This window comes from Lampris incognitus, chromosome 3 (genome assembly GCF_029633865.1).
Source record: "Lampris incognitus isolate fLamInc1 chromosome 3, fLamInc1.hap2, whole genome shotgun sequence".
NCBI lineage: Eukaryota > Metazoa > Chordata > Actinopteri > Lampriformes > Lampridae > Lampris > Lampris incognitus.
Window position 1 is genome coordinate 85,452,168 of NC_079213.1, and position 14,453 is coordinate 85,466,620.

Below are 14,453 nucleotides of genomic sequence, written 5' to 3' on the forward strand. Positions count from 1 at the left end.
TTGGATCAGGTGTGGCAGAACCAGAATTGTTTGGAGCCAAGCTGAATAACGCCACGGTTTCACAGGCAGCAGGTTCAGATCCCTTTGCCTCCAAACCCAACAATACAAATTCAGCAAACAAGGATCCATTCAGCTCCCCAGGAAATGTTGTGGGTGACTCGGACCCATTTGGAGCCAAAATTAACGCCGGTGGGGAAGCCGATCTGTTTAGTTCCCAAGGCAACGGAGGGGTGGATCCCTTCAGCTGCTCTCCGCCCAGCTCTGACATGGCAGTGGTGAGTGGAACTATAGGAAGAGGTCCCAATGCACTGGTCATATTCATAATTACAATGTGAAATGTTACATGATATGGGTTTGCTACTCTTATGTATATTAAAAACATTGATATCTATATAAGTATACCTATTGGATAATATTAACAGAATCTATGTATATAAGAGGTGTTATGACAAGTTTACAACAACAAACGATATGAGATATGATTCTACAGGACAGTATTGACACTATACAGTATCCACATTGAGAATATTGCACTGAGAAACTTTTTTTTTAACTGAGAAACAATATTAACAGTTTATGTAAATATAAACATATACTATCTATGCAGTAGGTGCAGGATTGAATAAGAAAAAAAGATCAGCAAAGAATAATACTGATGAGAAGTAGGTGCTGGACAAGTCAGTCTTCAGCACCTGCTTAAAGAGTTTTGAGTTTTCATTCTCTGCTATTTTTTATGTGTTAGAAGGACACCGCACTCAACAATGATCCATTTGCTCCAGGAGGTACTTCCGTGAGTGCTGGCTCAGACCCAGGTATGACTTATGACAGTGCACCACCCTCTATTAAAGAGATGTCAATACAACGGTTAAAATACTGAGGTGGTTTTTACGGTATTGACACATAAACAATGCATGTATGAATGTAACATTAATTATTGTTATTTACGCTCTCCTTGGGCATACATGTGTTTCAGATCCATTTGCTTCTGTGTTTGGTAATGAGTCATTTGGAGGGGGCTTTGCTGATTTCAGTGCTTTGTCAAAGGTAATTTGCAACACCCTATCAGAGATAACTTGTTTGATTCAGTTTTCTTATGGGGAAATTTCAAAGTTATATAATCAAAATTTCAGCTCCAATTTAAAGATGATTTGTTGTCCTATGTTTGAGGAACATATAAACAAGGAGGGAATGACACTTGAGTGAGATCGAATGCCTGAAACATGAGTACATTCTGCGAGAAGCGTGCACCGACTCATAAATAATAAGCAGGAATCTGAGATGGTGAGAGCTTAGTTTGTCCTGACATAAAAATCTCCACGGTCTTGTGTGCCTTTACTACAACAAGACCAACACCTCAATCGGTGTGAACTTGGTGATCATGTTAGTTTGGTAAGGGAGCAGACGCAGCTGATCTAGGTACCTCTCTGTAGGAATGGATTTACAGTTAATCATCCCATTCAGTATACAGTACTTGGTTAAACTGTACTTTGAATATTTTAGATTTTATAATTGAATTTAAACAAAATTTGTCTGATGCCAGATTTAATCTAACCTTGCTGTCTCTTTTCCTTTAAAGTAAGAAGGAGTAAATTTAATCATTTTATAGCCATTATAGCTATAACTTATGATGTAACTTGTTTTTAAAATGAGTCGGCTCATATGGTGTCTTAATCATGTCACAAATCTTCTGGCCATTAAAATATCACTTCCTTCTTCTTACTCTTTCTTTCTACTGATGCCTCTCTGATGCCTGACTATGAGTAATATCTTGGCATATGTATGTTAATTTGGTTGCTAAAAGATATGGTAATATTATCTCTGCAAATTGTTGGCAACTTTGATGGTTATGGACAGTTGTTGAAGGCAATATTAATGTCTGGCACTGAAACTACCATGGTGAGGGGTTCAATTCCCACCAGTCACAACTTTTTGTAAAAAAAAAAAACAAAAAAAAACCCAACAAACAAACGTGCACTCACGTATTCCACCATACTTCCCATGCAGACCCTTTTCATGTCTAAATATATTAATTGTGTGCATGCACCATCATAACATGCAAGTCCAGCTTTACTCTTGAAGCCCCTTAATAGTAAAGGAGCAGGACAAGCTGCTCATATTTATTCAAACTGAGGTCAGTCTCAATCCTCTTACTGTTGTATTGTCTACACGCTGCTGTAAAGATGAACTGAATATGTTTGAATATGAAATGGATTAGGTGCATTTCACTGTGTCATAGAATGCTTTCATCTATGTGTAGACCTTTGTTCCTGCGTTCCCAGGTTATCCACAATCTTAAAATGTACAGGTGTCTACATTAATGACTCTGGAAGGTGCACCACATGAAAGACTCTACATTCAATAGTTTTCCATTGACACATGTTTCCATCTGCTTTAAGTCCGCCTCTCTTCAGGCAGCCCAGAGTCCCATCTTTTTAACAGACCCATCACATATTTCAGCTCTTGTAATTCACTCTGTTCCAGTCAAATGGCGCTGATACCTTTGCAACCAACAACAAAAACCTGTTCCAGGAGGAGAGCCAGTCGTCCAGCCCTGAGGTGCCGCCTGCCCTACCTCCCAAGACGGGCACACCAACCAGACCTCCACCTCCACCTCCAGGTTTGTATGAGAAGTGTTCACTCAGAATCTGAAACTGAATTTTTCTTTTGTTTGTCAAGTAATTTTGCACATACAAGAAATATAATTTGGTTGTTCACACAACTGTGAAATCAAATGGCTTGTCAGAGGAAATTCTAAAAGAACATAATTTTGCAAAGAGGAAAACTTTCAAAAGTGAGTCTTTACTTTGCAGCATTCACAGGAGGATATTGCTCCCATCTCATGAAATCTAGTGATATAAAAATCTCCAATTCTCTAAAGTTGATGATATTGTTGCCCCCAAATGAATGCATCAGTAAAATAAAAAAAAGACTGCTAAAAAGGCTCAGTCATTTAAAGTGAATGAGGCTGTTTTGTCATGTCCATTTACACATGTTTCCTTCTGCTCACCTTATTTCTCCAGGTAAGAGATCCTCGATCCCCAGGATGGAGTCCTCGGACTCTTTCCACCGAAGAGGTCACTTCCTCCCCCAGAGTTCTGGAGACTTCTCCTCCTCCTCCTCTTCCTCTTCCCTCCCTGCCAAGGATCCCTCAGCCGACCCCTTCGCCCCATCCTCCCCTCCTCGCCACAACGCACGGGAACCTGACCGATTTGCCACATTTGACAAAGTGAGCACCTCCCTCTCGCCTTCTCCCTCTCCATCCGACTCTTAATAGCTGTGCCCACTTCCTTTTTTGGTTTCCTGCTTGTTCATAAGCCACACACCCCTCCCAAGTAAGGCCAGTAAATTCATCCTTCCATCCACCGCCAATGAACGGTTATGTGGAATTTAATAAGCTTAACTTATTATATTAACTTAAGTTTAATGGTAAACATGGGTGCTTTGTTGTCAAATTGTTTTTTTAATGACTATTTCTTGGAGTTAAGGTGACTTAAACTTAATTTTTATTTTTGTATTTGTTTTTCTTGCATCCTTTCTGTATATTTTAGATCTTTATCAAAGATAGGATATATCTTTATGTAAAGTTGATGTAAATTTTGTTAATGATTTATTTTGAATTTGCACTTGAGCTCAGCCCTTAGATCGAAGTTGCACTGCCTTACTTTATGAAGATTTATCTGACAATGTTATTACATTTCCTGATAAGTTGATATATCTTACATACATCATCTCAGACACAGGTTACCACACAACTTAAAAACACATGACTACTATCCTCTTGAATCTGTCTCATTGATTGGTAGTGGATGGAGAGATGAGTGGCTGTTTGATATTTGCTGGGGTTTGATGTCCCAGCTCCCTGATATTACATCCTATGCACTTAAGAAGATTGTTCATGATAGAACAGGTGTTCATTTGAAGAGTTAAATTCCAAAATGAGAGGTTTACAGTAAACCTCTCATTTTGGAAGTGGTTGTCTTATTTTGGAAGTGGTTGTCATTTTTTTCCCAAAGAGATACAATTTACTCTTTGGAAAAAAAAAGGCAACCACTGATAAAATGATGAATGGCACAAACCGGAAAAAAATGTATATTTTTGTAAGACACGAGTCCTCTGATGACAGTATCACACTTATCCAAGTCACAATGTTTTATATCTCTCCACGTTGTGATTGGAATCCTCTGCTCACCATGAGGACATTATTTTAAACCAACACAGATTCAAAGGTAATCTCGTATCTGCCGTGTGGGTGTAAATCGGTTATCTAGGGTCTGCAGGAGTCCTGCTTACAGTCACTTTTTTGACTGGCCAATGGTATCCAGGTATTCCTTTTTTTATTTTTTCATGTTTCGCCTTAGCAGGATGTACACAGCAGTATTTACTGCCACATGAGCCCAAGTTAAACCAAATGACAACCATTAAACCTAATGTAGTATTTTTATAATGTGCTGCAAGCTACTTCCCAGCCACACCAAGTCAAAAAGTCAACAGCATTCAACCAAGCAGAGTCCATCAGCAGTGACCCTGTCCTTTATGAAACTATTTCTTGCTGGCTTTGTTGTCACAAATAAAATTACATAATACTGTAATTGTTGAGCTAGACATGAGATTTGTGGAAAAATTCAAGGATATTAGATCTTCTCATTTCCCACTGTGGGAATCGTGTAAACACACTGGTGTCACACTGTTGTTTGTACTACTATATCAACAAAATCTCTCTTATGTGGGATAAGAAGTATTTCAGACATTGAAAAATAACTGTCAGCCTTTGTGTCTGTATAAAACATGCCTACAGCAGTAATATCCTCCCAGATATTTCCTTCAGACCAGTGCATAGTATGTAATATCAAAAAGGGGATTTGGAATGGAGGGCATCTTTATTATAATTTGGTGGGAACCCAGGAACGAAGTTTGATTTTTCATCTCTCTCCCCTTCACCTTACTACATTACACATGTCCTTCACCCTGACCTTTGACCTCTGCAAATACTAACCATGTCCTGTGTTTGATTGGCTGGCTCCCATTGACTCTTCCCAATGTCTCCGCCACCTCTACAAGCATTGTTTGTTTCCCTTTACATCCGTTCCATCTTCGCACTCATGCCTCAATCTAGTCCTCCATCATTGCATCCATCCTCCATCCATGTTCTCATTCATTCATTCATTCCCAGCTGAGTTCTTGTGTGTTCAGTGCATCATCTGTATTCATTCCTTGTTTTTACCTCCTCCTCTGTCAAAGAAGATTGAATAAAGAGTTGAATCATAGCCACCATCTCTGGCTTTTATGTACATCCGTAGTGATCTCCATCATGCTGTTCAGCTACCAGCAACTCACTTTTCACTTTTAGACTGAGTTCTGTCAGATCATTGCAATTTGGTTTGGTCTTTCTGTATAGTGCAAATAATTCCTGATTTTGTGTAGCTGCATGTTCGCTGAGCCCAGTATATCCCTCATACAGACCACACACCCCATTCCTTTTGCACATGTCTTCTTAAAGTATGTTCTAATCATGCATGTTCTTTAGTACTTAATGTATTCAAACAACAGAAAAATGCTGCTATCATGTCATTTAACACGCAGTGTCTTTTGCATGGGTGGATGTCTACCGGATAAGCTCACTTGCTTCTTCCACTCATTTAGCAATCAATGAACCCCATCACAATTCTTTGTGTGTGTGTGTGTGTGTGTGTGTGTGTGCGTGCGCGCGTGCGCGCGCGTGCGCACACGCACACACACATTGCGAGAAAGAAACTCATTTATAATGGCGCTGAGACAAAACTATGAATAAATAATATGGCGCTTGAGCACTGAGCAATTAATACACACATTGGCAAAGAAGCTTGATGAATGGAATGGAAATTATGACATTTGATAATTTTCGTTAATAACAATCGTTTATTGACATTTGTTTATCACATGTATCATATCATAAATTATCTTATATTTCATCGTCGATTGCATCGTAAAGATCAGATCGTGTTTGTTTTTTTGATGAGAACTTGTCCCTCGGGCAACGCGGAGTCCCTCTGCTAGTACATATATGTATGCATGGCACTATGTCTCCATGAAGGAGTAAGGTCTGCACACGAAACCATGTCCTTGGACACATGGTATCAATCAAATCCATTTTGTTGCTGTTGGCGACATTATCGTTGTCTGTGATGTGCTATTGATATTACTGCTTATGCAGAGGATGAATGTGGATAGGAAATTCAACAGCATTTAGGCTACACCTTATTAAAAGGTGGTCACAGTTCCAGGCGTGGTGTGGGCAGTTGGATCACAATGCATCTTGGGTACATTTGCACCTGTATTTTTATGTAGTTAACCCCTATCCGATCACAATCTGATCACCCAAGACGTATGTTAATGCCAGGTGTAGAGGGGGGCCTTTGTGTTTTGTTCCTCATATCATCTTTGTTTTAAAAGCCCATAGAGCCTCTATGGCAACTTGGATTTACTTTACATACCTTACGTCATCATGACAAAGGATTTGATCTGAATCTGAATTGCTACCAATCATGCTTTTAACTGGTTGCAGTGCCAACCCTTATGCTAACGAGAGAGTTAATTTACTGTCTTGCATTTTTTTCCCGTTTCTTTTTTATGCGTGTGTGCTATTTTTAAAGAATAATTTTGAGATAGCAATGTGGTGTAGGTGGTAGGTAACATTTGAAATAAAGCCATAACAGACACAAGGGGGCATTCTTCACTGTGATTGTTGGTACTTGAGTGGTGCCAACAATATTTGGCTGCCTTCCTGTTCTCATTGTGTCTGCATCACTCATATTATCTTTGTAACGATAATAAGTAGAAATGGTCCATACACTGTTTGCTGGAGCCAGCAAGCAGTTTTGAGAATGGGTTTTCATTTCTGGGAAGTGTTTAAAGATGTCCGTCTGTCTATATGTGCATATTCTCTTGTCACGTGTCTGGTCTTTGTTGTGCTCTCTCTTGGCATGTGTGTGTGTGTTTCATGTGTGGAGCAGTATCCAACAGAGGAAGACATGATAGAGTGGGCAAAGCGAGAGAGCGAGCGAGAGGAAAAAGAGCGGCTGGCCAGGCTCACCCAGCAGGAACAAGAGGACCTGGAGTTAGCCATCGCCCTCAGCAAGTCTGAACTCTCCTGAGGAACCCACCCCCAACTCAGCCCCACTCCCCCTACCCCTTTTTTTTTTTACCTCCCCGCCCTTAGTGGCCTGGCACAGCTCAGTTTGGCCTGGCCCAATTAGTACCAAAGCAAAAGATGCGCGGGTGCTATTTAGGACTTACTCAGCAACACCTGCTGACACCCCCCCCCCCATTAAGAGACTTTGTGAAACAGATGCCTGTTTCTGATTCCTCTGACTGTTTTTGACATCTTGTTGTCATTGGGATTTCATGTTATTATGTCATCTTGTTGGTCTCTGTGGTCTGGCTTGGTCAGCAGTCGGAAGAACAGGGGCACTAGGTGGCGCCAACACGCAAGGTCTTTTTGTTGGATACAGAGGAAGTGACTTGTCAAGTGTTAAGATTGTCCTGACCTTTTTTTTAGTTCCATCACCAGGGTACTCACACCACCTAGCATGAAAAAAACTGCAGAACTGACATGAACACTGACTGAAATGTACAATGATTTGACCCTCTCAAGAATCCTTCCCCACCCACTTGGCTTATTCATGACGCTCTACTATATAAACTATAACAGCGATGCTGTCTATACAAAACACAAGCTCCCAATCCTCCCTTTAGCCTGTAGCATTAATTGTATCTGTGTAAGAAAGGACTGAATTATGTTTAGTGGCATTTCCATTTAAAATCAGTTTTGTAATGGATTCACCACATGCTTTTACCGTACTCCTCTGTTTGAGATCCCGTGCATTCTATGAGATGCCAGTGGCGCTAAGGGATGAATTGGTGTAGGGGTATAAATTCGTGGCACTTCACACTTAAAAAAATTTGTTAAACTGAAATTTGATTAGTTCTGAGATGTGGTACAAGCCACTGGTGGTGCAGGCCTCATTCAGGTGTACATCTCATCAGTGCTGATCTGTCATAACCACAAGACGCTATAGTGTTAATATCTGTCTTTGTCAGTGTTAAACTCTATTGTAAAGATACTAAAAAGGGTTAAACTTTATGCATTGTGTGTAATAACTGCACTGAATTTGTTGCATTATCTTTCAGGGCACACTATAGATGGGTGCCCAGCTCGGTTTTATTCCAGAATACTAAATATTCATTATGGAAACAAATATCACCTGGAGTCCACCATTAACATTTGTGGTATATAGAGGACCCAGTGTTGCAAAAATTGTTCCAATTTTGTTGAGAGTACTTAAGGTTCCCTCAGTCTTTTGAAAAGTATGACAATTTGTCTAAGAAGGTTGAATCAGTTCATCTGGACACAGCGTTAAACACTGTGTCCAGATGAACTGATTCCCCTTCTTTGATTTTCTTACCTGGATTATTGCAAGACATGACAATTTGTGTTCAATAGTGGCTGTTTAATATGATGTATTACTGGAATACTAATATGAGATGGTCTTAATGAGCGGCATTTGTGTACCCTGTGAATATGAAATACAGCCCCTGATGTTGGACACCTTAAATGGTGTTTCTGAAAGTTGAGTGGAGAAATTCCACCTTCCCTATATATGGGTGGTTCCATGGAGTCCCTTGAAAAATGAGAAATAGTTCAATTTCACCATACTACACAACACATTTCTCCAATTGGGGCATGAGTAAGAATAATTCATGTAACTATGTTTTATTCTCAACGCTATTACCATTACACATACCACATCAATACCTCTCCAACATCAGCAAATTTCCTGTTCATGCGGGAATCCTTGGAACAAAGTTCTCACTATGGTATGAATTATTCCAAGCCCCTCTTTCTACAAAAGGTATTGCAGTGATGTGTGATTGTCCTGTGCAGGAAAAAAAAAGGTATTCTGAAAAGAAAAGACAAAAGATTGTGCAGCAGAAATTGGATTTTGACCTGTATGTGGAGGAAATAAGGATCAGCCTTACGTGTGCTTCGCCCCCTCTGTTTTTGTGAGGTACACACACACCTCTGCCTTGGCACGTTTTGCTGTGTAAAACAACAGCAATGTAAATCCAAGAAGGCTTCACGATGTCCCCTGTTGCAATGTCTTGTAATGTTGGGTGCTGCTGCTGCTGCTTCTACTAACTTTTGCATAAAACGTTGTGTTGTGTTTCCCTGAGGCGGACCCATCCTGAGTGCTTGACTGCATTTCAAAGTTTCTGGTGATGTGAGGAGAAAATATGGGTTTGTGTCTCTTGTTTGCTTGTTTGTTTGTTTGTATACAAATACCCCTCCTTCATGTCTGTTGACCTCATTCTGTGGGATTTAACTTGCAAAACCCCGTAGTATTGCAATGTAGAGCCAGTGAGGATGGATGGTTGGATGGATGAATGGATGGATGAATGAATGGATGGATGGGTGGGGTTACTCCAAAAGGATGACGTCTCCACTTGCACTGTGTCCATGGGCTTGTTATTACCAATGCCAGGCAGACATTATTTTCTTTTTTTTCCTGATTGATCCTCAACGCTAATCTGAACTAAGTTGCTTAATACAGAGTGCTAAACTTGGAGAAGTTTTGACAAGGGAAGGACTGAATTTAAAACAAGAGGATTTTGATTTTCCATTACTAAATTACTAACTTCAGTCCAATTCCTGTCCACTTTTCAGACAACACTTCCTGCCTGAACTGTTTACTAGCAAAGCGTCTTTACATTCAACATTAGCAGTCATTTTGTTAAACTGGTACATGGTCAACGTGGGCAGTTTAGCACTTCCTGCTGAACAAATTTTATTGTAAATAAGGAGGAGAGAAGACTTTTCTTGAATTTTCTCCCGTCTTCACGTTGGCAGTTGAGTCTTTTCCTAACTGGAGATGTCAGTCTTAAGGCTGTTTTCATGTATTTAAAAGGTTACCAGACACTATCATATCATTTGACACGAGACTCTTGTTCTACAAATCCAAAACCACTCATATTCTAAGCTTACCTTTTAAACTCTAGCTGATTGTATTTTGTTTTGTATTTTCTAACGTGTAAGAAGAATCATTATTGGGAGGTTTGGTCAGAGTAGCCTATACATTAAAATAAATATTGAATATATGTAAACAGTATGGCTGTTTATTGTCTGTCTCTCATTTGTCGTGCATTTCATTTTAGTTATCTGCCAGCACCGCCCATCATGTTATTGACAGTTTTTATATTTTCTGAGTTATAGCAATCTGAAATCTGCACAGTGGAATCCACTTAGTGATCCAAGCTGACAGTTTTTTGGATTACCATCTAATTGACTTGTTTGACATGTAATTGACATCCGTTTCATCACATTACAGGCTAGTTCATCTAATTAGATGAGCTACATTATACTCCTCGAATTAGATGAGCATAATGTAGCTCATGAAACAGACAAGTTCTCTGTTTTACTGGATTTAATTGTCTAAAAGACATACTGTTGGCTCTAGTAATGTAGGAAATTAACAGCTGCAGTATAGGTTACTGTAACATTGCTTGAAGTACATTTTCAATAACAGTAGGCCGAGGCCTGAACATGAAAGTATGCCCTTGTCTCTTCAGACCGTCTGCTCAAAAAATGTTAACGATAGATTTCCTGTACTATCTTGATCTTAATATAGTTTTTTCCCTTCAACCTCCCATATATAAAAGACACAAAACGACAACTTTAAGCGGACTGTTTGGTCACAATAACCAGATTATTTGAACAGCGTCGGTAAAGGAATGATTCTGTTCGGTGACTATTTATCACCACAACCGGTTTCCACTGTCATCAGATAAACTTCCAAGATTGCGTTAAAAACATTTATCAACCATCTTCCTTAATAGTAAATGACTGTAACATTGTAGGTCGACTTAATTTTTTTAAAATCCATAACTATTCTCGGGTTTCTCAAGAACTGTGAGGTAGCGGTCTGGTCCTCATTAATATTCATAACTGACCTTTGAGTGACAAGCGCAAACTCGGTGGGCGGGGTTCCCGTTTGACGATTCGATCTGATTGGCTGTATGTAAATGAATGTCTGACGACATCGTGGGTATCAGAAAAAAAGATCGACTGAGCGATGAACTATGAGGAACTTAAAAAGAAAATAAAAACTTAATTCTACTACCTATAAAAACAGAGTTGACAATTCGTTACCATTAAATTAATAACTGATTTTAGAAAGCAATGTTTCAATTTATGTCCAACGTAAAACGGCGAGAATCCACACAGTTATCAGGAAAACCCTCTTCCTCCAGAGAGATGTGACGGAATCTCTGGGAGTGCTTTAAGACCCAGAGGCCGACGACTTCGTGCCAAACATCCCGTCCAGCGTATCTCAATAGACGGCTCATCATTACAATACAGATGAGGAGCTCCACACCTCCTTCAGGGAGGGGAGGGGAGGGAGGACGAGTTTTCGCCGAGAGACACTTTTAATCTCCCCACCGCGTCCGCAGTGCTCTCATACCTCACCTAAATAGCATTCACATCTACACCCACCTCACCTGTCCGGACACAGGTACACCGCCTACATCCAAGCCAGCAGTGTGAGGTCCACGCAGAGAGAGACCGTCTGGGATATTAAACGCTGCTTCACTTCGTCCCAGGACGGTGGAATGAGTTTTATTACCAACTGGAGACGAAGCGTTAAGAAAAATGACAGCAAAAAGTGAGTATAAGTAATTTCAGAGAAGCAAATGAACGCACCAACGAGTATGTTGGGCATTTTCGGTCTTTCTGTTCACCGGAAGAGGTGTTGAGCTGTAGTGTAGTGGCCCTCTGCCGCTGTCAGGGCTGTTTTCACTGGCTCATTGACACCCTCACAAGCCTGCAAACACTCCTGCGTTGCGGCGCGTCGTACTCCATGTTTGACACCCAGAGAGAAGCCTGCAACACCCAAATCACACCGGCGACACTTATCTAGCTCATGATTTAGACGGGACAAATGGTGGAGATTTGAACTACTCCTACAAATAGATTTGCTGTTTCGCCGCAGTGTCTTTCACCTCCCCTCCGGCGGCCGCCAAGCTCATGACTTTCTCTGATGAATTTGTTACAGGGAAGCGTTTATAAGTAGTGCTGCTATCGCTTTTACATACTTACCCATCACATACAGTCACGTGCGGGGTGCTGAGTCTTGTAGTCCTTCCTTGTTGTGAAGAGGAATGGATTCCAGCAGGCTTGTCTTTCAAGTGAGAGTTGTTTCCTCCTGTCGCATTGTTTGTTAGTTTGCAGACCAACAGTGAGCAGTGTTGGCCCGTAGGTCTGAATAAAGTGCTGATTCACTGGATGGACGGATGATTATATTTACTTGAGGCTACCACAAAACCACTCCCTTCAGTAATTCCTTTATATCACAGTGTATTTATTTCCATACAACCAAAGACATTTATATCAGAAGATATTTGAACTGAAGGGACTTGAAATAAACACTGGTGAGTAATGTATTATAATGCGGATCCCAGTGGCCCTCAGCTGGGTGGGATTTTTGGTATCCTGGCCAGTGTTCTCACAACACATATGTGATACCCACTCTTGCATACTTTCTCAATTCACCTTTGACCTCCCTCATAGGGATGCCATGCAGGTGAAAGAAAGCCCTGACAGCCCTGACTCCCCAAGCCGGTAAGTCCACATACTGAACTCATATTGCCAGGAACAATTAGTGCTCCTCTAAATGATCTAATCAAAAGTCAAAAAGAGACAGCAGTGCCAAGAGTTGTTACCAAAAGGAAGACAACCTTTAAAGTCTGATTATGTTTCATTTGTATTTATGATGTAGCACTAATTGTTAACTATAAAGACAAATTAAGCCCACAACACTAATTGTAAGCTTAGCAAATCCTATGGGTATGCTGAGTGATAATTCTAATATCAATAAGTAATATCTCTCTTTCGGTCTCTCTCTACCCAGGCTATCAGTTATAAACGGTTCAGAACTGGATCCCATCATAGCAGATTTCAAGTAAGCATCTCTGAGTTGAATAACTCACCTTAGTTGTTACTCCTGTGGCCAAGAACAGTCTGGCCATTATTTAAAGAAGCATAATTTTGAAATGGGACTCTAACCTTTTTAAGATCAGGTTCAAGTTCAGGTATTTATGTTTTGCTCATCACCAAGTAAGTTTGCATGCACAGGCAATGTGACTTGGTGTGATGCTCACATTAAAGGCCAAGAGGACAAAATGCAACATTGTAGTTGGAAGTTGGAACACAAAGACTGTCCAGGAGTATTGAGAGCAGCGTATCTAAGAGGATATTCCTATCAATGACTATCAACTGACTTGGGCAACAAAAGCTTTATTTATGTTGAGTGGAAAAAAAAACATAATCCCAGAACAATAGACGTCTCCATAATGGAACATTTATACATAAAAAATGAGGACATTTGATCGCTATTCCTCAGTACTTGCAAATATAAACAACAAATTAAGACACATTCACACTAAGTGACACAACAGTGACCTCACATAACTTAACTGTCATTTTAGGAATCATCTGTGTTTTTGAAATATCCTTTTAGGTAACCAAAAGCACATCACTCTTCCATGTCACTGAAATTTTCCAAAAATGTAAATTTAGTGTTTGGATGAAAATCTTCATTAATGAACACAAAATGAAGTTCACATTTACAATTTTAATCTCATTGCCATGTCCAGGACGTTTTCATAAATTATTTGGGGCAAATCTCTTTGTTTAGCCATACCAATCAAACAAGAAACAAGCAGCCTGCTGGGATGGTCACCAGCAATTACTGTCGCCATCTTTCTACCCATTGCCTATATCATATTCCTCACACAGTAGAACTGATTTCTATCCCTTTAATTCACCCTCTTTCTCTAAATAGCCTCTTTTTTGATGGCCTTGTTTCAGGTTACAGTTACCAGACAACATGGATGTCCTGCGATCATCAGATCCACCTAACGGGTAAGAACATGTGCTGAACTCCCACCGACAGACCAGTTGATGTAGACGGAGGTTTGTATTGCACTGAGATTGAAAAACCCACAAATCTGTTTTCATGAGAGAGCTGAAAAAGGAAGACAGATGCATTTATGAAGGAGAGTTGACATTTAGAAAAAGGAGAATAAGATGATGCTTTCTTTGCTGACAAAATGTTAGATCAGATCATAGTCATGTTACAGTGCTAGCTGCTAACAGATTTTGTGGATTCTCATGAGGAAATGGGATTATTGGTTGTAGGTAAGAATAAATCAAAATCAGAAACACTTCATTTGTCATTTCATTTCATGCACTTGCGCACATGAAATGAAATGAAACTTCATTTCCCCAAGCCCACAGCAGTGCAACACAAAGACAAAAACACATGTCGAAAACTACAAGAACTACAAGAACACATACATCCAAACTAACACATATATATATATTTAAAAAAAAGGAAAAAAATCACTGTCCAGGAGAACGA

At 40.0% G+C, this 14,453-nt stretch overlaps 1 protein-coding gene across 2 annotated transcripts in view; it reads left to right on the forward strand.

Moving 5' to 3' along the window:
• Positions 1–234: 234 nt before the first annotated feature.
• The window catches only part of ttc39a (tetratricopeptide repeat domain 39A), a 77,123-nt gene continuing 62,904 nt past the window's right edge, over positions 235–14,453 (forward strand). The window contains exons 1-8 of one of the 2 annotated variants that reach the window (XM_056276217.1): positions 235–275; positions 743–812; positions 974–1,044; positions 2,482–2,617; positions 3,021–3,226; positions 12,602–12,652; positions 12,942–12,992; positions 13,901–13,954. In XM_056276217.1, the coding sequence (XP_056132192.1) occupies positions 998–1,044; positions 2,482–2,617; positions 3,021–3,226; positions 12,602–12,652; positions 12,942–12,992; positions 13,901–13,954 (545 nt within the window). In that variant the 5' untranslated portion in view covers positions 235–275; positions 743–812; positions 974–997. Of the gene's footprint in view, positions 276–742; positions 813–973; positions 1,045–2,481; positions 2,618–3,020; positions 3,227–11,405; positions 11,697–12,601; positions 12,653–12,941; positions 12,993–13,900; positions 13,955–14,453 lie in introns of those variants that run through there. The other variant, XM_056276218.1, reaches the window with a different exon arrangement.